The following is a 22,874-nucleotide window of genomic DNA, read 5'->3' as shown; positions in this document are numbered from 1 at the left end:
AACCCCTAACCATCATATTGTGGAGCCTCTCCATTTATCTTGTGCCACCAGGCCTCATTTTTTAAGTTGTACCTGCATGGCTCTAATCTTTCACAGAAGAGCATACAAGAGACTTGTGTCAGTATGAACCACAGTGGTAAAATACAGGTCTTGAAGAACAGAGCCTGTGAGTTCAAAACTCAAATACACTTTTTTTTTACAAACATATTAGCAGTCCTTCACCTAACCTGTTCATTGAAACATTAATTAAATTGAACCAACGATGAAACACCACAAAATAGTTGTGAACTATTCCAATTGTGGATTTCTAATGGCTAGTTTTAGCAAATGTAAAAACCTAAACATTAAATTCCAGCATTACTTCATTCTTCTTCTTATTTGGACTTAAATGGCGGTTGGCATCCATAAACATTGGATTATCGGCATCTACTGCACTGTAAAATTGTCACTGTGAAAACTAATTTCATTCCCAACATTGTCCATTCTATCACCCAGACCCAACTGAGCAGCGTACTAGCCATCTTCAACACTTACTACCTTCAATAACATCCTGGCTGCATCCAGCACCATCTTGATTCTTTCAGACATCCCTCCATCCCTTGTACTTCAAGAACACAATTAATGATCCTTGCAATGAATGCTGGAAATTGTTGCTTATCCATGCAGATATTTTGTTATCAGCTGTATTACCTTTTCCTACTGGTTCCTGCTGTACTTTCATTGTTCCCCTCCAATCTCTTTACTGCCTCAGCATAGGACAAAAATAAGGCAATCATTGATGGTGACACATTTGTGCTGACTTAAGCCAAAAAAAAAAAAGAGTTATCTGCCAAAACAGGTCATAATAGTGCTCACTGACACTGCTGGGGTAAGATTAGATCTCAACTGTAGATTTGACAGATTTCATCTGTTCTAGAAAAGGGCCGTCTGGGAATCGGATGTTCGCTGGTTTGCCCATGTCCACATGTCTACGTGTCCCTAAGTAAGACACTTGACCCCAACCCCTCCCCCCGTGCACTCATCACAGTCTATCCGAGTGGCTATCAGCTGGCCCAAACTGTAAAAGCAATTTCCTCTTCCCTCAGGATCAGGAAATACTCCCATTCTGCCTCTTACTTAATATGATTAATATTCTTGTTTTTGTGCTTATACCTAACTCTTGGTTCTGATCCTTTCCCTCCGATGGCAGCAGTCAGAGGTGTGGCTGTCCCAGAGGATGGCCCTGCAGGACCGCAGGGACCTGCTGGAGGAGGCGTGTCTCAGTCACACCCGGAAGCGCAGGGTGCTCTCCCCCGAGGACCTCCGACACCTCATCGTCGACGACAAGCACAGCCTCATCTACTGCTACGTGCCCAAGGTCTGTTACTGAAGAGCTGCCTGGAGAGCTCTGTCAACAGCGTTCAATATGACTCTGGTGCCCGTTGACAAAGCTCAGCCAATGCGCATATCGCTGCTGTCGGGCAGAAACCTCATATCTCCTTTTTTTTAATTATTGTTTTATTAATGCCCTACTTCATCATACAAGAGTGTCACACAAAAGTAGTGAAAATAGCAGATCTACAAGCTCACAACGCAGCACGATGTGATGCGTTGTGAGCTTGTAGATCTGCTATTTTCACAATTTTTAATGTTTTTAAAATTTTTGGACATCCAAGGTCTTCACTTGACAGCAACGATATTTAACCTATTCTGACAAAAATAGCTAATATACAAGTTCACAACGACCTCCGTTGCGACGTGTTGTGAGCTTGTAGATCGGCTATTTTAATATAAGATATTCAGTATAAATCAAAAACGGAAGCATAGGGCCCTTGGGAATACGGTCAACGGTAAGTATGGGTTTAAGTGGTTAAAAAACGTACATTTTATTTATGCAACGTTTCGACCTTCTAGGTCTTCATCAGGCCAATATTGGCCTGATGAAGACCTAGAAGGTCGAAACGTTGCATAAATAAAAAGTTAGTTTTTTGGAGCTTGAGAACAGTGTGCGGACCTTCTTCTTCTTATCCTTGTCAAATAGTTTAACACCATTTTTAAAATTGGGACTATGGTAACTTAGAAATGTCTGATAGACTGATAGTTATTATTCAGAATCAGCTTTAATCACTTATTCACTTTCATCTACACTAGCATGTGTTGTGTTCACCTTAAACAATAAACAAACCTTAAACAAATTCAGCTAAACAATATGCTGGTAGGTAGGCTTTAAATACATTTTGACAAAGTGTCTGTTTATACACTAAAAATACAGCACTGTATGGGCTTTCATTTTACTAAGCCTCTGTTGTATGCAGAGAACAGTATTGGTGTATTTGGACCATAGAAATATATAGATACAGGTACAGTTTGAGGGCGTTCTGTTCAGAGAGGTATTAATAATTTAAGTTATCAATAACTTGGTTGTGTTGATGTATGTGTTCTGTTCTATCGTCCTCCAGGTGGCCTGTACCAACTGGAAGCGCGTCATGATGGTATTGACCGGCGACGGACGCTACTCCGACCCCCTGGACATCCCCGCCAACGAGGCCCACGTGGCGGGGAACCTCCGCACGCTCTCCGAGTACCCCGTCGCCGAGATCAACCACCGCCTCCGCACCTACCTCAAGTTCGCTTTCGTGCGCGAGCCCTTCGAGCGCCTGGTGTCGGCCTACCGCAACAAGTTCACGCGGAGCTACAACACGGCCTTCCACAAGCGCTACGGCACCAAGATCATCCGCCGGCACCGCGCCGACGCCGAGCCCGAGGCGCTGGAGAAGGGCGGCGACGTCTCCTTCCAGGTAGAGCCATATGAAATCCGTTTTATTTTTTTCCCAATTCCGTTTTATTTTTTCCCAAATTCTGTTTTTTCCATTTTAATATTTCTGAATTCTGTATTTTGCTTTTTTTACACCACTAACAACATTAATCAGAGTTTATTTTTAATTCACGTGTGTTAATTGTGTTACCCATACAATCAGGTCTGCTCACGTCACGTTTCAACTGCGCGGACGCTAATGGCCCTTGTTGTGTTATACGCAAAAATGTTCCCAAAAGAATTCGGTCTGAGCATGCGCAAAATGGCGTCGCCCATGTATTATTATTTCTATCGTCTCTAAGACTATTTCTACGTGGATTTTATTGTTTATAAAGTAGGATGTGGCCATGCAAAATGGTGGTGTCCTGTGGATTTGTAAAAATTTGCGGTAAAAAAAAAAATATTTTACCGCGAATATTTTTTTTTCTCCAAATTCTGCAATATTCCGCGTTTTATTCCAATTCCATTTTTATTGGTCATTTCCGCGATTCCGTCCGCGATTCCGTTAACATGGATTTCATATGGCTCTACTTCCAGGAGTTCGTCCAGTACCTGGTGGACCCGCGGACGCAGCGCGAGGAGCCCTTCAACGAGCACTGGGAGCGCGTCCACTCCCTGTGCCACCCGTGCCTGATCCACTACGACGTGGTCGGCAAGTACGAGACCCTGGAGCCGGACGCGCAGGCCGTGCTCCGGCTGATCGGCGCCGACGGCGCCGTGCGGTTCCCCGCCTCGGGCAAGAGCGCGCGGACCGACGGGGACATGTCGGCACGCTTCTTCAACGACATCAGCCCCTTCTACCAGAGGAAGCTGTTCAACCTGTACCGCATGGACTTCCTGCTGTTTAACTACTCCACGCCGCGGTACCTCAGGACGCACGGGGACGACTGACGGGGAAGGACGTTACGCTTAGTTGCGCGCTGGTTGTCGCACGGCGAAAATAGTTAACCCATTAAGACCTGAGGCCATTCTTAAAAAAAATCTAAATCCTAACAGTTTTTTGAAAAAAATGTAAAAAATATTTTTTCAAGATTTTTCAAAAATAGCAGATATACAAGCTCGTAGCGCGGCACTCGGTGCCGCGCTATGAGCTTGTATATCTGCTATTTTTGAATAGCCAAAGAAATATAAAGTGACACAGATGCGTTCCAGGTATTAATGGGTTAATCTAGACGCTCACAACGTGTCGCAGTGCGACACGTCGTGAGCGTCTAGATCTGCTATTTTCGGTGTGCGACGTGGCGCACGACCAAGTATAAATCGGGTATTAGCGTCAAGGGAGAGAACTTGAGGGGTTTCTGGCACTGAAAGGGTTTGGAGAACGAGGTGGACTGGCCTTTTCTTTAGGATTCTCAAACAATGGCCATTGGATTCGACTCAGGGAGTCGAGATTCAATGAGTGCAACCTTTTTCTATGTTGGCAACTTGCCTCTTCAGCAGGAACGAAGGGGGGGGGGGGGGGGGGCTCATACATTTGCATTTGGATTACAGTCTTTCACAGCTTTTGAGGTTCAGCTGAATTCAATCAGGATGTTTTATTTAACCTGCTTGAAGTTCAATGATCTCCAAGCACAGAATAAGCCACAGTTTTTGAGCTGAATTCCCTTTTGACTCTTATTTCATGAGGCCTGCACACGTGGAGTTTTGAAGATGTGAATGTGCCTTGCTAGAGTCAAAGGGCCTGCTGCGGTAAACATACATCCTCAAGGACCCGTTTCATTTCAGCCTAGTGAGCCATGAGTAAGAAGTCACACTTGACGGGAAGCGGGTTCTTCTCTTGCACACATGTGAGTGTGTGTTGACTGTGAAACAGACTACGACGTGTTGTCTGAAAGCCGATCTCTCTGCAAGGCCTTTTTTTATTTATGTACGCCCAGAGTATTTATTATCTACAGAGACGACGGACTCCTCATTTTGTGAACGTGAATGAATTTGATATGAACGTGTTGTCGGAGTTGTGCTTTTTTTTCCAGTGTGAATGTTTGGCTTGCACGTAAGATCAAATCGCTCTCATCTTTTGCACACAAATGGTCGCCAAAAAAAAACAAAGGCTTCTGGGGAACAGCAGAACTTGAAACACAGCCTTTTTACCAACTTGTGCTTTTTTTTAATAACTTAATCACATGATCTTCCACCTCTCTTTGGATGCAGTGCCGGCCCAAGGTGTTTTGGGGGCCCTAAACAAAAAGTCTGTGAGGCCCACTATTTTGGTCAAAAACTACCCCGAGGCCATCATCCAGAAAGATTCGGCACCAATAGGAATATATTTAGATGAATACAAATGTAGCACACGATATTAAAATGTGTCACGATATTAACCACTTATGCCCTACTTTATTCTTTAAAAGAAATCTAAAATTGTGAAACGTAGCCTTTTTTATTTAATTTGTATTTGTATTGTTGGTCTACAATTATATCCCCAAAATAGGGATGTCAGGATGCAAGTGGTTAAAAGGGTAGAATTATCACAGACAGAAGTCAAATTGTAATATGTATCACACTACTAGTTAAACTCCATTAGATTAATTGATTGGCAATTTCTTTTTATTTATTATTTTATTATCTTGGAGGGAGGGGGGCCCTTAAACAAATATTGACCTTGTTTAGTGGGTCGGGCCGGCCCTGCTTAGATGTATATCACAGAGTTTCTTTCGTGTCTCTGATTCCAGTAATAGTTTTGGATGTGTCCTGGATCCCCGTCTGTATTTAGCTCTGGGGCAGGCAGGTAGGCTGAACAAACAACCACATAGCTGTGGTCAGGGTGCAGTACTGGCCCTGATCTGGAGCCCAGTCAGAGCCTCCCTTGTCAGGGAGGACATGGGCACGGAAAGGGTTACCCACCCACGGTCATGGCCTTTACAAGGCCTTGTTTCAGCCGGCCAAAACGCTATGGAATTCATGGCTCCGAATTATGGAAATGTAATTGGAGTTTCAGGTAGAGATTTTTTTAAGAAACAGCAAGGATATTATGCCGGGTTTAGGGAGAGGTGTGCTCATTTTATACGTCTACGTTATTTGGGTTGTCATGACAGAGGGAGAAAACTGGCATTGTGTCTGTGCCAGCGTTGGCGACTTTTTAGGACATAAACAAATGCAAATATGATGGATCCGGATTATTATTTTAAAGAAGGGGTTCGTAATTGGCAGAATCGGCTTTGTTTGCGTTTGTTTATGTGCTATAAGAGTGCGTGTACAATGGCAATGTGCTAAAAGAGTGCCTTTGAGACCTGTTTCACTGGGTAATGGAAGTAAATGAGAACATTTTGGAATGTCATTTAATAATGAGTGGAGCGACTATTGAAGATATCTCACCAAAATGTATGTTACATCATGGCAAGGTAACGACACAACCCAAACCTCTTATCAAAGTGTCATTTTTACAAATCTAGTTCTCCTTTTTCTTATCTTTTTAACCCATTAAGACCTGAGGCCGATTCTACAAATGTCTTCTAAATCCTAACAGTATTCTGAAAAAACATAGGTTTCTATATCAGTGGTGCTCAAACTTGTTTCATGTCAAGGACCCCCAAAAATTATATGTATTTGGCCGCCGACCCCCATCTCAAAATATTTTATTCCAGGGACCCCCAGAAGCAAAGATTTGAGTTCAAATGTTGGCTTTAAAACAATATATATTCAAAGATTTGCACATAATATTCACAATTTAAAAAAAATAGCAGATCTACAAGCTCGTAGCGCGGCACTCGGTGCCGCGCTATGAGCTTGTAGATCTGCTATTTTTGAATAGCCAAAGTGTAAAATAATGCTTTTTTTAGCTCAAATCAAAAAATGACACAGATGCGTTCCAGGTCATAATGGGTTTTAAACTTCAGCACAGATCTACAGTAGTATTGCCAGCCAGGCCAGTTTTTAATCCAAGATTGTGATCCCCTCAAGCATGCTTTTTAGAAACGTGCAATACTTTATCCGTGTGAATGGCTAGTGTGTAGGAAGCTGCATCTTTATGCTGTAAGTGGCTTTCCACATTTTATTTTATTTTGTATCTTTTTTTTATCAAGCCTGACGTCTGTGCCAATCGAACGACGAACACGTCACAGCAACTTCCCAGCTACACTTTCCCAAACATGGATAACACAGGGATTCCTTTGTTATTGTTTTGGGGTTGTCTTTTTTTCCGCAAGCGGTTTATCTCAAGCCATATTCTACAAGAAGCTGTGACTTGCTGAAAACGTCTTTTTTTCCCCCTCTCCCCTCTCTCGGCTGCTTTGAGGATGTAGCATACTGTAACTTGTTGAAACATTATTCTCATCTTTTGGGGATTTCAGAGGACTAATAAATATGTACAGTAGGAAATGGTGTTTGACATGTAGGACAGTGGTTCTCTAAGTGGGGTCCAGGGACCCTCAGGGTTCCTTGAGGGGGTTTTCCAAATGGACCCTTACAGGTCTGTAACTCTGGGAGTGTACAAATGGAACCAAATGGACCCTCACGGGTCCATTTGGTTCCATTTGTACACTCCCAGAGTTATGGGAAAAAGTTTGAGAACCATTGATGTATGGGTATCTGATCAGAAGTCTGACATCTTCCACAGTTTCTAAACGGATGTTTGTTCCGTCGAGACAGTGAGCTGGTTGTGGTTGAGTCGCTGTGAAACTACTATGAAACCAGACTGAACGGTGAATCAGCACAAACTGTGACATTCAGTTACTGCTTCTTGAAACCACCAAAGCCCACAACTCATGAGAGTTCCATTTGTACACTCTCAAGAGCTCAGTTACTAATGAGGCTTTTACTGCGTAAATCTGATGTGTAATGATGATGATGACGATGATGATGATGATACAATTCGGTTAAATGGTTCCCGTCAATTGAGTTTCACCATTTCTTCCCCTTTTTTTGGTGGGGGGGGGGGGGTTAAGTGAACACATTTTTTTTTTTTTTTTGTGAACAAAAAATGTGAACAACCTGATTTCAAGAAGCAGATACCGCATAATTTATATAAAATTGATGGCAGAATGACTTCAGATATCCAGAATTCATCATGGCATTTTTTGTTACTTGGAAAAGAAGTGATTCTGATCCAAGATACTCCATCACTCTGAAGCGACTGATCGTACCCAAGAAGCCCAACACTGAATCATTCACAAGAACCATAAACATTACTACTCCGTTTGACGACACTGTTGGTTTTTATTAAAATAGAACTGTCCAGAAAACAACAGACACTCACCACACATTTACCACATATCAGCATCTCTACGCACGCCAAAGAAAGTACAGGCGCTGAGGTCACAAGGACTGTTGCATCGTTCTGCAAAGGCATACGGAAAAAAGTGCAAACCCCTTAACACATAACGTGGCAGTGTGACCGTTGGTGTAAGACGTTTCACGTGACAATGAACAATTACAATGTTTTTAATAAAGTCTCTGACTGTGATACCGAGCGGTGTGGTGTGGTGACTTTTAGACAAAGACATTTTAAAAGAGATCTCGCTTTGGCAACTTTGGATGTGCAATCAAAATAAAAAGGGTGCAACGGTTATTGTGCTGTTATATCACGCTGCTCTACCACATCGAATTTAAACACATTTATGTACTGCTGGAAGGTGAGGTGAGCCAGTCTGCTTATCACAGAACACGTTGGCACTGTACTTCTCTGTAAATCACAAGATATATTGATGTTTTTCAACCCAAAAGGCGTTGCATACCAACGTTTCCAGATGCGGACCATGTCTCAATCCTAGATTTCTAAGTCAAATACTAAGAGCAATTTCAAAGTAGATTACGGTATACTGAAACTGATTCTCATGCTATTGGTATACAACTCAAACTGTGCAGGGTCGGCAGGAATCGAATCTTAACCTTTGCTCAGCTGGAACCTTGCTCGGGCACAAGCTACAGGGCTCAAGCCCGCTGCTGACTTGAAACTTGACTTGGAAGCTAGCGTCCATATTATGGGGCTTAAATGCAGCGAAATAGCCAATCTACAAGCTCAACGCATAGCAAAGCAACGCGTTGAGAGCTTGTAGATTGGCTATTTTTGTCAAAGATATTTTAGTAAGTGCGAAAACAAGAAGGGGCCTAGTATGGAGCCCTGGGGGACTTGGGTCAGCTAGGGTTTAAGAGTTTAAACATATCCGTGGTTTGCAGAAACGGCAATGTTTTCACTGGTGATCGGGTTGGTTGAACTGTGGGCCGATTCTGATAGCAGCACAATTTGAGAAGCACGAAGTGGGCTCACAAGACTCCGAAAACACACCAACACTCGATATGTTATCATTTCAAAACTACTGTGCAACAGTGTGTTAAAGCCGCTTTTAGCAAAGCACTATTGGACTGACAAACGGCACATTAAACATCTGGTATTGGCAAGAACACAGTTTTCCAGAATCTTACTTTATATCTGTGACATTTGAGTACAGTTGAGTGACTTGAGGCTTGTCTGACATAACTATTACCACTTACCAGTAGCAACAAATAGTGTTTATGTGTAAGATTATATTTCACTGTTTATTATTGATGAGTTGTGGATCTCATCCCAGTTACCAACTAGTTACTAAGCTAAAGTATGCAGTCCTGAGGCACGTAAATACCTTAACCTGTTCACCACAGGTTTCTCTTTTCTTTTTTTACAATGCCAATAGAATAGGTGGAATATGCTGTTTATTAATATACTTTATAGGTATATATGATCAGGATTGGAATATGAAAACAGCGTTTCTAAATATGACCTTAACTGGCATATACTGTAAGCTAGAAGGAAGACCATCATATTGTCGATAATATGCACATTAAATGAACATGCTAATGAGGTTTTGTGGTTCTGGACGGTGTCCTTAAAGGAGAATTCCGGACATTTTAAGTGTTGTCTTTGATGTGTCGTTACTCACCTACCGACGTAAAAAGTGGCATTGCTTGTTTCTCTACCTGGCAACACCAAGTTGCCAGGTTCTGGAGAGAAACAAGCAACCAGTGTTAAATTGTTCGGCAGTAGCGCTAGCCTCTCAGGAACTTTCAGCGCATGTTTGACTATCATGAGACTCTACAATGAGTACTAGTAGAGAAAAAAATAACTTTGCATCGGTTATAATAGACGAATTTCCCTAAGCCACGCGCTCCCATTATGACAACGGAGGGGGTTGAAAAAATGACGACAGGGGAATCTCTGGAAAAAAACAATGCCACTTTTTACGTCGGTAGGTGAGTAACGACACATCAAAGACAACACTTAAAATGTCCGGAATTCTCCTTTAAACTCTACGGCTTTAACAATGGATAATAAGGCTTTCTGAGTCCCCTTTATTGTGAGGGACACATCTTTAAATACAGAGGGATACAGTCATTACCAAAATATGTCCTGCTCCTAGTGTTTGACCAGTTTCTAAGCATTTAAAAACGTGTCAGAGAAGGTAAATTTGAATTTATTTTGGCTGTAATTACAGCACAACGGTTCTCAGCGATTGACAGTGAGAACCGGAATGGGTCGGAAACCAAACTGGGCTAGAACTTTGTAAAGACAATATTATGTACGTTTACAGAATGGTTTAACCCATTAATACCTGGGACGCATCTGTGTCACTTTTAGATTTCTTTAGGCTATTCAAAAATAGCAGATATACAAGCTCATAGCGCGGCACCGAGTGCCGCGCTACGAGCTTGTAGATCTGCTATTTTTGAAAAATCGTGAAAATTATTTTTAAAATATTTTTTCCCGATTTTTTTTTGGGGATTTTGAAAATGTTTAGAAGCGGCCTCAGGTCTTAATGGGTTAAATAGGCTTCCTGGACTACGGGGTCATGACATTTTCAGTACACACTTCAAAGTAAAATCCAGGGTGTTCATCGTACTCGGCGAACCTTAAATTGACACTCTAGATTTTACTGTGTTCTTAAAGGACTGTAAACTACAGTATCAATCCAAGAAGAGAACAAAAGAGAAATTTCCCTTAATGAGTCACTTGTTTCTAGTCTGCCGTGATCCCAATAACGGGAAAACAGTCTTATTTGCTCTGACTCGGGTATTTCAATCATAGTGTTTCACACAAGTGTTTCACATTTCAACCGTAAATGCATAGTACAGCACATCCTCCAAGTGTAAACCAGTGTGTGACTACTGGTTGTCCAAGCAGATATCCATGAGCTGTCCCACATGCTTCACAAAAACGCCTTCTACTGTCTACTGGACAGTCTGGCATGGTGTGTACAGTACTTTACAGTATGTACTACTGTATGCACAGTAGTAGCACTGCAGCAGAAAGGTCCTTGTCCTCAGTTTTACCTTGACATGGACGGTTATGTTCACGTTCAACGTGGCTGCTCTACTGAAGGGGAAAGACCATTTCTTCAAACCTCTAAACTCGCCCCCCAGCATTTGGATGTCCGTTGACCACCCAGGGGTCACTCCTAGAAATATGGGCATGTTTTGAATTCAGACCTACTGTTAACTTATTCACACCGACTGGTCCATAGGGGGGGAAGGGGAAAAAACAACTTTTCATCTTGACCAAAGGGATCTCTTTGAAGAAAAAGAAAAAAAAGTGCTGTCCAGCTTTACCCGTGCAAATAACGACATCCCGATGGTGAGACTGGAGGGTGGGAGAGAGAAATGGATGGTGGGTTTCGGAGAAACGGTGGGTTTCAAACACCCAGTCCTTGGAGCGACGACACACTGCGGAAGCAGAGAGCCAGGAAGCCGGTGCCCAGCAGGTCTCCCAGCGCCGTCAGGTATGGGATGGAGAAGTTGTCTGGATCTAGACTCCGCCTCCAACACAGCCGTACGATAAGGTCCGCCACGTACAGCAAGATGGCCACCTGAGGGAGGAAATAATGTTTTATGACATGATACTGACATGATACTGATCATGATACTGACATGATACTGACCATGATACTGACATGATACTGATCATGATACTGACATGATACTGATCATGATACTAACCATGATACTGACATGATACTGACCATGCTACTGACATGATACTGATCATGATACTGACATGATACTGATCATGATACTGACCATGATACTGACCATGATACTAACATGATACTGACCATGATACTGACCATGGTACTAACATGATACTGGCATGATACTGACCATGATACTGACATGATACTGACCATGATACTGACATGATACTGACATGATACTGACCATGATACTGACATGATACTGACCATGGTACTAACATGATACTGACCATGATACTGACATGATACTGACCATGGTACTAACATGATACTGACCATGATACTGACATGATACTGACCATGATACTGACCATGGCACTAACATGATACTGACCATAATACTGACCATGGTACTAACATGATACTGACATGATACTGAGACCATGATACTGATCATGGTACTAACATGATACTGACATGATACTGACCATGATCCTGACCATGATACTGTCATGATACTAACATGATACTGACCATGATACTGTCATGATACTGACCATGATACTGACCATGATACTGTCATGATACTGACCATGATACTGACATGATACTGACCATGATACTGACCATGATACCGACAGGATACTGACAGGATACTGACCATGATACCAACATGATACTGACCATGATACTGACCATGATACCAACATGATACTGATTTGATACTGACAATGATACTGACATGATACTGATGACGTCAGTATCATGGTCAGTATCATGTGACAAGGCCTGACATCCCTGGGACAGGGCTGGCAACATGGCAGGGCCTGTGACAGGGCCATGACAGCCCTGCCATTCAGTTCTCAAGATATTTACAACTTTTTAAATTGGTATATGTCTGATTTTGCCATATTCTGTAACTGTATTGTAAAAGTAATAAGCCACATTAAACCACGTTAGTTAGTCCTTGGTTTACAGCTGTTTTAGGACAGCTATGGGGGTTTTAGGCGTTCCGCTCCGCATCGTGCCTACCTAGCTGTTCTAAAAACTCTATAAACCACAGCCTCTTAAGACGTATTAGCTTAAGAGGTAACTGCTGGTCAATGATGTGATCACACATCAGATCAAAGCTTTAAAAAGTACACTTGGATGATATAACTGCAACATCTGTCCCTGCCTCAGGGCCTCTGTTGTGTCATGGCAGCCTCTCTCTCTCTCTAAATTAGAAACATAGAGCATGAGCATCCATCTGGTAATCAGGTGGAGGACAAACAGAAGATCTGCATTAAATCTAATAGAGTCTGCACACTGTTAAGGGTGATTCATACTGCACGTATCGCACGCCGGAAATAGACGATTTACAAGCTCAAAGTGCATCGTGCTGCGACGCATTGTAATATATGTCAGCATTCTAATCAGCAATGGGAAAAACTGTATATCAACATTTTATATGAAGACATATGGATTGGAATATTGTCATTTGGTCCCCAAACATGATCTAGCTGTCTAGAGTCACACTTTGACATGTGGAACAGCCAATGTCATCTGAGTCTTATTTGAACCACCATATTAACAGCATCCAGATCCAGTGTGTTTGCCGTCATGCAGCCAGGCACGAGGGAACTGTTGGCTTGATGTTGTCCCCAATGCTTGGTAATGATAAACACACGGCTATCTGAAGAAGGCACATTAAAACCTTGTGTTGGTCCGCATGTTGCCAACACCCCAGATGGTGTTACTGTTGAGAAAGTCTCTGCAGCCAAAAGGATTGTAAAGTAATACAGTATAGTTACACTGATGCTGAGGAGTTGGAGACATATACCGTTTCATGTTACCGCTGTAGTGAGCCTGTGTGTGTGTGTGTGTGTGTGTGTGTGTGTGTGTGTGTGTGTGTGTGTGTGTGTGTGTGTGTGTGTGTGTGTGTGTGTGTGTGTGTGTGTGTGTGTGTGTGTGTGTGTGTGTGTGTGTGTGTGTGCATAATGTTTTGCATGTGTACACTTGGATTGCAACTTGAGTTAATTTGTCACTAGCAAGGTGACACATTTCTATTACAAGTGTGGCTGTTTTCTGTTTATGTACAGAACAGTGTGAGTGTGTGTGTGTGTGTGTGTGTGTGTGTGTGTGTGCACTCATGTTCCTACCTGTATCAGCGCAGCACACAGGTACAAGAGGGTGAACGCCACGCTGATGGGCGCCTCTCCGCCCTGCAGCAGGGAGATGGCGTAGAGGAACACCAGGTGACCGGGCACCACCAGCATGAGCAACACTCTGGCCGACTTGGAGTTCACACCTGAGGAGACAGAGGAACCACTGATGGACCCTTCTCATGCACTGGTTCTCAACGTGGGGAACGGGGAGTGGACCCCCAGGGGCCCTTGAGGACTGTCAAACTGTTTTTAAATTGGACAACATAGTGTAGTATGGCATTTATTTTAATTATTTTTACATTGGACGACACAGTGTAGCATGGCTTTTTTTTAATGTTTTTTACATTGGATGACATAGTGTACCATGGCATTTTTTAAATGTTTTTTACATTGGACCCACGGCAGGAATTTCATGGAGGCCATGAAGGGCATGGCTGCGTTGCCCCTCGTTTTGGCCTCGTGCCCTTCAAAAAATGCTATACCCAAAGACCACAGGGGCCCTGTCCAATATGTTTGTTTTAGACCAGTGTCTTATTGTGTCTGAATTATGAAATATGTTATTTATTTATTTTGCTGATATTGCTGACATTTACAACACCAAAGGCCAAGTGGCTTTGCCCCTAAAACGATGAAATTCCAGGCCTGTGTCCAAATGTAACCATCTGGTTAAATGTGTACACTCTCAGAGTTACAGACCCGTAAGATTCCATTTGGTTCCTAACTATCCTTTATCCCATTTAGACCTGATGCCTTCTAAATCCTCAGTTTTCTGAAAAACTTGTTATACACTGTATGGCCAAAATCTAAAATGACAGATGCTTTCTCGTATTGAATGGGTTATTTAGCTCCGGAACCCTTGGAACCCCCTCAAGGATCCCTGGTTGGTTGAGAGCCAGTGATGTAGTTATTGGAAGCACACAGCTTGTGAGTGTCCTGTGACCACAGGCCCCAGTACCTGAGGAGAAGAAGGTGATACAGGGATTGGGCCAGTGCTGTCTCATCTTATAGGGCAGAACCCCGGGAATACTCCAGAAGTGGAGATACGTGGAGATCCTGCTGGCCTGAATGGCCACCAGGTTGCCACCCACACCTAGAGAGAGAGAGAGCAAGAGAGAGAGTGATTGAAATTATTATACAATTATTTGAAAACTTTAGTTACTAGTTACTTTGTAGATTTGGATTATTATTACAAAACCACTTCAGACCTATATATATACTTTGGCAATTTGAAAATAGCCAATCTACAAGCTCACACTGCGATGATAGAAGCGACATGTTGTAAGCTTGTAGATCTGCTATTTCCAAAGGACTTTTATACATTTGAAAACTTGTGAAATGGGACCTTCTGTATAATGAGTATTTTCTATTTTTGGTACTTTAAGTACATTTTGATACCAATACTTTAGTACATTTTTTAAATTGTAGTATTGATACTTTTACTTAAAGGTTTAATGACATTCACTTTTACATCACATTCAAAGTCTTTGTCCTGGTCCTTCAAAAGTGTACAAAAAGTTTTAAGTGAAAATTCCATTCCAGTGATCAATGGCAGGTGTTTTTCTCTCACATTTCTAAAGCCTTTTCAACTGCAATGAAAAAAGAAATCTTTGCCTGCGGGTGTCGCTGGTGAGGGATTTTGCCTGTCAATCATCGCCTCTGCTCCGCCCCCCCCAAAGGAAAGGATAGGGGAGGGGAGGGGCGAGGAGGAGAGTGGGCGGGATTATTCGACAGTGACCTCACTGTCGAAGGGCCAAGCTCAGATTACTTTTCAGCCTAATTATTCAGAAAACCCCAGACCACAGAAAATCCACTGAATGTTTTAAGTTCAGGTTTTTTGGGTGTAATTGAGGTCATAAAACCCCAAATAAAACATTGAAAATAAAAAAAGTGAAAATGAATGTCATGATACCTTTAAGGAAAAAATGTGAGTACTGTGTACTGCGTGTGCGTGTGCGTGTGCGTGTGCGTGTGCGTGTGTGTGTGTGTGTGTGTGTGTGAGAGACAGAGAAAATATTTCAAAAAGATTCATATCAGAGATCTACAACCGACTAGTTGTAATATGAATCAGGATTTCAGGATAAAGTGTGTCTTAAGTAACACATGACAATGACATTAAGTGATACAAATGACAGATAAACGTTTAGTTCTAAGTCTCCATGGTTTATTTGTTTCTGCAAAGTAGGAATCAGTCTGGCAAAGACTGACAATTGGAAAAGAATGTTCTTTTCCACTGGGGCCGGTAAATACTCTGCTGCAGAACTCAGTGACGCTTCATATTGGAGGCGCAGCTGACACGACTTTTAGCCAAGTTATGAAAGCAGTCACACACTGCCAGGGTCCCACCAGGGCCTGCCAGCATCCTGCTGGGGCCCCACAAATCCCCACAGGGCCTCAGCAGCCTCTATACACTGTTTTACACTTAAAAAAAAAAAAGTGGTTCTCAAACTTTTTCATGTCAAGGACCCTTAAAATGATATATATTTGGACCCCCCCTCCCCCCCATCTCAAAAATATTTAGTGCCAGGGATTTTTCAAAAATAGCAGATCTACAAGCTCATAGCGCGGCACATGAGCTTGTATATCCGCTATTTTTGAATAGCCAATGTATAAAATCTGGTTAAAGCGGTTAAAATCATTGTGACGCTATATTAACACATTTTGCTGGGGACCCCCTGGTACCCCGCCCCCCCACGGACCCCTGGGGGACCCCACTTTGAAAACCAATGCCCTACACAGGACTGAACCTGGGCCAGTGTAGATGAGGTATTTGAAAAGTGAGAAGACAAAAGGCGTGTTGGAAAAGACATCAACACACACGGAAAAACGTATGGAAAGTGCGTGCAGTCATATGGCTCCAACAGTGAAATAAGACACGGCATACTGTATGTAAAATCCACATGTGTTCCACTTCTAGATGGTATGGGACATTATGTCTTCTTCATAGTATAGACTACGTGGGCCTCAAGAAGATAGCACAACATTTTAGCTAAGAAAAAACAACTATGATATTGTTACTGCTCCTCACTTGTGAAATATGATCCATGTTTATCCTTCAACAAAAAGATCAGTTCTTATTGAAAGGATTACATACAGTCTGACACATTTCATTCTCTTGACAATGTGCAGTTCTTACTGACCATGACACTGACCATGGCACTGACATCATACTGACATGATACTGACCATGACACTGACATCCTACTGACGATGACACTAACCATGATACTGTCATCATATTGACATGATACTGACCATGACATTGACCATGACACTGACATGATACTGACCATGACATTGACCATGACACTGACATGATACTGACCATGACATTGACCATGATACTGACCATGATACTGTCATGATCAGTGTTGGGCAATATTACTCAGGAGAGTAATATGTTTCTTATTAAATACTCCATAAAAAAAAAAAAAGATGTACAACAACACAATCTGTTTAGCCAGCTCCTTTTAGATCTGAATACATTTTTGGGGGAATGAAAAGAGTCACCAATCAGCCAAAAAGGCTATAAAATAAAGCAGTAATCTCTCTTGACCTTTTAAACGAAATGTTTTCAAAAGGTAGCCAACAAAACCTGAGTAAAATGTAATATGTACTATTTTTTACATAGTAATATGGTATAATATTGCTTTTTTTGGCAGAGTAATACCTGGCTTACACTACTCTGTAAAATAATAATATTACAGTGATATATTAAAAGTAACTTGTTACTGCCCAACACTGGTCATGATACTGACAATGATACTGACATGATACTGACCATGATACTTACACAATACTTACATGATAATATAGATTAATATAGATTATAATCTGGGCATTTGTTGTTGCCAGAGGTTGGATCCAACAACAAATGCTGTCTGACACATATGATATGGAGGTACTTATAAGGCCCAGTATACGGATGAAGACATTTCTGGTAAAGAAACTCATAAATGTCAGGCCTGATTTCCAAAAGCCATTCAAACGACTCCGTAGTTAGTTATGATGTTGAGATACAGATCCGTGTCTAATCCTATAACATCAAACCACCCAGCCAAGTACACGGTGCCTCAGACACCAACACACATGCCTCGTTTTGAGAGATGGAAATGTCTCGCGGTTGATTTCTGGTCAAAACACAACACAATGTACTGGTGTGTGCACGCCAGAGAGGGAAACTCAAACCAGATTGGTCGTGTGCGCAGCATTGACAGCTGAGAGCAGTCGAATGAAAGAGAGAAGGAGAGAGGAGAGAGAGAGAGAGAGAGAGAGAGAGAGAGAGAGAGAGAGAGAGAGAGAGAGGAGAGAGAGAGAGAGAGGAGAGAGAGAGAGAGAGAGAGAGAGAGAGAGAGAGAGAGAGAGAGAGAGAGAGAGAGAGAGAGAGAGAGAGAGAGAGAGAAACAGACAGAAAAATAAATATAATCTGAGATGAGAGGAAAGAGAAACAGGAAACACAGGACAAAGACGGAGAGACAACGAGAGAAAGAGAAATAGAGCGATGAAAAGAAAGTGATGCCTAATTTACCCTCTATCATATGGTGGTGTGTCATACTCTGAAAATAGCGACACGATGCCAACACGTTGTGAGCTTAGAGGTTGGCTATTTTCGGGGTGCGACACTGTTTTGTTGTTCGCCGAAGTACACTGCAAGTCAGGCTTGAGAGAGAGAGAGAGAGGAGAAAGACTGATATATTGAGAAAGAAAAAGAGTGAGGTAGAGAAAGAAAGAAATTGAGACGGAGAGAGAGAGAGAGAGAGAGAGAGAGAGAGAGAGAGAGAGAGAGAGAGAGAGAGAGAGAGAGAGAGAGAGAGAGAGAGAGAAGAGAGAGATGAGAGAGAGAGAGAGAGAGGCAGAGAGAGAGAGAGAGAGAGAGAGAGAGAGAGAGAGGCAGAGAGATAAACAGAGAGTGAAATGAATAGCAGACATTGTCAGACACTCTGGGGGACCATTAACTGTCTGCCTAGTCACGGTCCGCTGTGATCGAGATCTCTACAATGGAAGGGTAAACAAATCAACAGCCTTCGCTGTTGGTCTCAGATGGTTAGGGTTGTGTGTGTGTGTGTGTGTGTGTGTGTGTGTGTGTGTGTGTGTGTGTGTGTGTGTGTGTGTGTGTGTGTGTGTGTGTGTGTGTGTGTGTGTGTGTGGGGGTGTGTGTGTGTGTGTGTGTGTGTGTGTGTGTGTGTGCGCGCGTGTGTGTGTGTGTACTTGGCACCAGTGTGCCAATTTCTCAATCCCACCTGCTACTTATTGGATGCTTGGATGCACAATTAGCTGCGGCAGATGAGCTGTGGGGTTGGTGTGTGATCTCTGTCTCACGCACTCACTCACTCACTCACTCTCTCTCCGTCTCTCTCTCTCTCTCTCTCTCTCTCTCTCTCTCTCTCTCTCTCTCTCTCTCTCACACACACACGCAGAATGCATGCACGCACGCACATACTAATTGAATCATTCACACTCACCATCTCGTTTCTGTCGTGTCGTGTCGTGTCGTGTCATGTCATGTCATGTCATGTCATGTCATGTCATGTCATGTCATGTCATCTCTTGTCGTGTCATGTAATGTAATGTCATCCATCTCACCATTGATGACGGGCGTGAAGACAGCCATGCCCTTGAACTTTGGATCGCTCACAGTCTTGTCCAGTATGAGACCCCCAAAGCTGGAAATAACAACCAGGAACACAATCAAATGCAAAGTACACATCGTAGCCGTCGGGAGGAAAACTTCAAACTTTTCCGGAAACGGAAAAAGTGAGTGTTCCACAATGGATCCAATGCAGTTATTATTCAGTCACAAGCTCTTACTTTTCATTTGTTATGTACTGTATTTGTAAAATCCACAGACAGAATCCACTTTCAAACTGGCATCCCTATTTTGGGCACGTCATTATAGGCAACAAAATACTTTGTAAAAACAAAAACAAAAAAAAAGTTGGCAAGGAATTTATGTCACTGGACTGGACTGGTGCTTACAAACCAGTCAGCACAAAACCTCAGGGGACGTGAAACCATCCATTACATAGAATTGGGATTTGGAGTATTCATGGAATTTTGAGGAATTCACACAAACAATATTATTCAGGGAAATTGTATACATCTTTGTTTGATTCAGGGCATTGTACCCATCTTTCACAATAAGTTGATGTTTGCATGGTTTAGTTTAGTTTGTGTTCATAGACAGAGTTAACTGCTGCTGTCCTTTAGACCAGTGGTTCTCAAACTTTTTCATGTCAAGGACCCCCAAAATGATATGTATTTTGGCCGCGGACCACCATCTTGGTTGTTCCAGGGACCCCCAGAAGGAAAGATTTGAGTTACAAATGTTCGCTTAAAAAAATATATATATTCAAAGATTTGCACACATTTTCCATACCAGGGGTTTTCAACGTTTTTCAACCCAAGGACCCCCTAGCTGAGAGAGAGATGAAGCAGGGACCCCCACTATATACATATGTATGTATTGTGTTGCAGATAGATTCCATAAACTTGTTTGATAGCACTATCATCAGTGTTGTGTTGGATTCATGCTGATGTGTCATGATTTAACCACTTAAACCGCCAATCCTTAGTAAACTCGACCTTTCACTCTGTACTTGGTCTGCTCTTTTTTCCCTCTACACCAAACCTCTTTGCTAAAGTTCTCCTCAACATAGGAATGCTAGGGTTCAAGTGGTTAATGTAAAAAAAATTACAAAAAAATCACACAAAGATTTGACAGCCTCCCTGTAGTAGCTCTGAGGACCCCCTAGGGGGCCCCGGACCCCCTGTTAAAGACCCCTGCTTTAGACTGTTTAGTGACTAAAACAGTCTAAAGACTGTTCTAAAGACAAACTGACCAAACTTTAGTCTGTTTGTTCATCTCATCTGGTCTCTGCAGTAATGTGTGGATACAATGATGTTTTGTTGTGTTTTATCTATTGATTGTGCTCTCTTTGACTATGATTTGTGTTGCATTTTGTTTTTAACCTGATTGATTCCTTTCAGCCTCTATTTCCCCTCTACCTCAAAAAGCCTTTGCCTTTTAGCCAGGCCACAATTGTAAAGAAAAATCTGTTCTTAATTAGTTGTGCCTGGTTAAATAAAGGTTAAATACAAAATAAATACAAAACTGAAGTCTACATGGAAATGTGTGTGTGTGTGTGTGTGTGTGTGTGTGTGTGTGTGTGTGTGTGTGTGTGTGTGTGTGTGTGTGTGTGTGTGTGTGTGTGTGTGTGTGGGAGGGGGGGGGGGGGTGCGGGGGGGTGGAATGGACCGTTCCTATTCAAAAATAGCAGATATACAAGGCGCTATGAGCTGGTAGATCTACAAGTTTTGAAAAAAATGTGTGCAAATCTTTGAATATATATATTTTTTTTTAAGCGAACATTTGTAACTCAAATCTTTACTTCAGGGGGTCCCTGGAGCAGAATATTTTGAGATGGGGGTCCGCCAAATACATATCATTTTGGAGGTCCTTGAGCTCCCCTGGTCTAAAGGACAGCAGCAGTTAACTCTGTCTATGAACGCAAACATTTATTTGTATGGCAATAAAATAATGGCTAGATGAACATCAACCATCTCAATCAATGTCTATGTGTGGCCAGCACGTCTGCATGTGTGTGTGCGCATGCGGGCACGCGTGTTTGTGTGTGTGTGTGTGTGTGTGTGTGTGCGCGCGCATGCGTGCGTGCGTAGTCTGCGTACCTGCTGATAGACATAGCCACTATGACAGGTTGCCACCCAGATCGGAGAACTTCTCTGATCTGTGGACTCTGGCGAGCGAACATCACCCACACAGGAATCAGAGCCAGGAACAGCACACACACCAATGGAGACAGGTACCATATATCTATACACACACGCACGCACGCGCACACACACACACACACACACACACACACACACACACACACACACACACACACACACACACACACGCACACGCACACGCACACGCACACAAAGGAATCACAAAGGGAGAGAGTTAGTGCATATATACTATAACATACAGATGAAGCTACAGTGCAACACGCTCACATATGCTGCCATGCACGCACAAACACACACACAAGCAGGGATGGGTAGCATCTCAATTAAGGATATTTAAAGCCTATTAAATCCTATGTGCATAATATAATGTAGACGTGACCTTTGCTGCCCTCTAGTGGTCTTGGACATAAATGTCATAAAAACAAAGGAGAATTCCACAATCTTTGAACGCTACACAGCCGTTCCACGCCTCCTGAAAGCTGCACATGGAACCTGCCATCTGTTTGTCATTTCCGTTCACTAAAATATATTTGAATATGATTTTAAATCATATTTTTTAATTTCCATTAACGCCAACCTGCAGGCAGCTATGACTGCGTTGACTAATTTGATTTACACAGTGGTGAAAAAAGTACTCAAATGTTTTACTTAAGTAAAAGTATCAATACTGCAATATAGAAAGAAGTACTCTGTTACAAGTAAAAGTCCAGAATTTTCTTGAGTAAAAGTACAAAAGTACAAAATGTACTTAAAGTACCAAAAGTAAAACTACTAAAATGTTTGAAAATAGCCGATCTACAAGCTCACAACGCGTCGCATCTTGTAGATCTGCTATTTTCAAATCGCCTAGGTATAAAATAGGGCTGAAGTGGTTAATGTATGTTTTATAATAGTAATTTATATCTGCAAAGTAACTAGTAACTAAAGTTTTCAAATAATTGTAGTGGAGTAAAAGTACAATATTTGCCTCTGAGATGTAGTGGAGTAGAAGTCAAAGTACTGATAATTGGAAATACTCCAGTAAAGTAAAAGTACCTCAAAATTGTACTTAAGTACAGTTCTTGAGTAAATGTACTTAGTTACTTCCACCTCTGGGTGGGAGGCAGTCAGGCGGACATCCGCTGTACTGTCTTTGCATTCTCAGTGCTTCTTTTGCACAGACTGTGTGGACGGCGGAGAGCATTTGGAACATTGTGTGAGTCAGCAGTCTGTCTCCAGAGACTAGCCGGGTGCCTGGTGGCTCAGATGCCCAAAATATATCATTAAAAAAGCCTAACTGAAAGCATGTTGGTTCATCAGGCAATGTCA

At 42.3% G+C, this 22,874-nt stretch overlaps 2 protein-coding genes across 3 annotated transcripts in view; one reads left to right on the top strand and one right to left on the bottom strand.

Annotated features, from left to right (window-relative positions):
• The window catches only part of LOC308096867 (carbohydrate sulfotransferase 11), a 32,198-nt gene extending 28,417 nt beyond the window's left edge, over positions 1-3,781 (top strand). The window contains exons 3-5 of one of the 2 annotated variants that reach the window (XM_080444358.1): positions 1,193-1,357; positions 2,439-2,777; positions 3,332-3,781. In XM_080444358.1, coding sequence (XP_080300484.1) covers positions 1,193-1,357; positions 2,439-2,777; positions 3,332-3,685 — 858 coding nt within the window. In that variant the 3' untranslated portion in view covers positions 3,686-3,781. Of the gene's footprint in view, positions 1-1,189; positions 1,358-2,438; positions 2,778-3,331 lie in introns of both variants that reach the window. The other variant, XM_080444357.1, reaches the window with a different exon arrangement.
• The window catches only part of LOC308096864 (solute carrier family 41 member 3-like), a 511,014-nt gene that overhangs the window by 463,805 nt on the left and 24,335 nt on the right, over positions 1-22,874 (bottom strand). Inside the window, exons 7-11 of the mRNA XM_080444348.1 lie at positions 21,501-21,645; positions 19,398-19,477; positions 14,773-14,907; positions 13,812-13,960; positions 10,981-11,565 (exon numbers count right to left, since the gene is read on the bottom strand). Of these exons, the coding sequence (XP_080300474.1) occupies positions 11,392-11,565; positions 13,812-13,960; positions 14,773-14,907; positions 19,398-19,477; positions 21,501-21,645 (683 nt within the window). The 3' untranslated portion in view covers positions 10,981-11,391. The remainder of the gene's footprint in view (positions 1-10,980; positions 11,566-13,811; positions 13,961-14,772; positions 14,908-19,397; positions 19,478-21,500; positions 21,646-22,874) is intronic.

The sequence above is a fragment of the Gymnoscopelus braueri genome (assembly GCF_963280865.1).
Source record: "Gymnoscopelus braueri genome assembly, chromosome: 12".
Lineage (NCBI taxonomy): Eukaryota > Metazoa > Chordata > Actinopteri > Myctophiformes > Myctophidae > Gymnoscopelus > Gymnoscopelus braueri.
The sequence above is the reverse complement of the archived record's forward strand: the minus strand, read 5'-3'. Positions and strand labels throughout refer to the sequence as shown.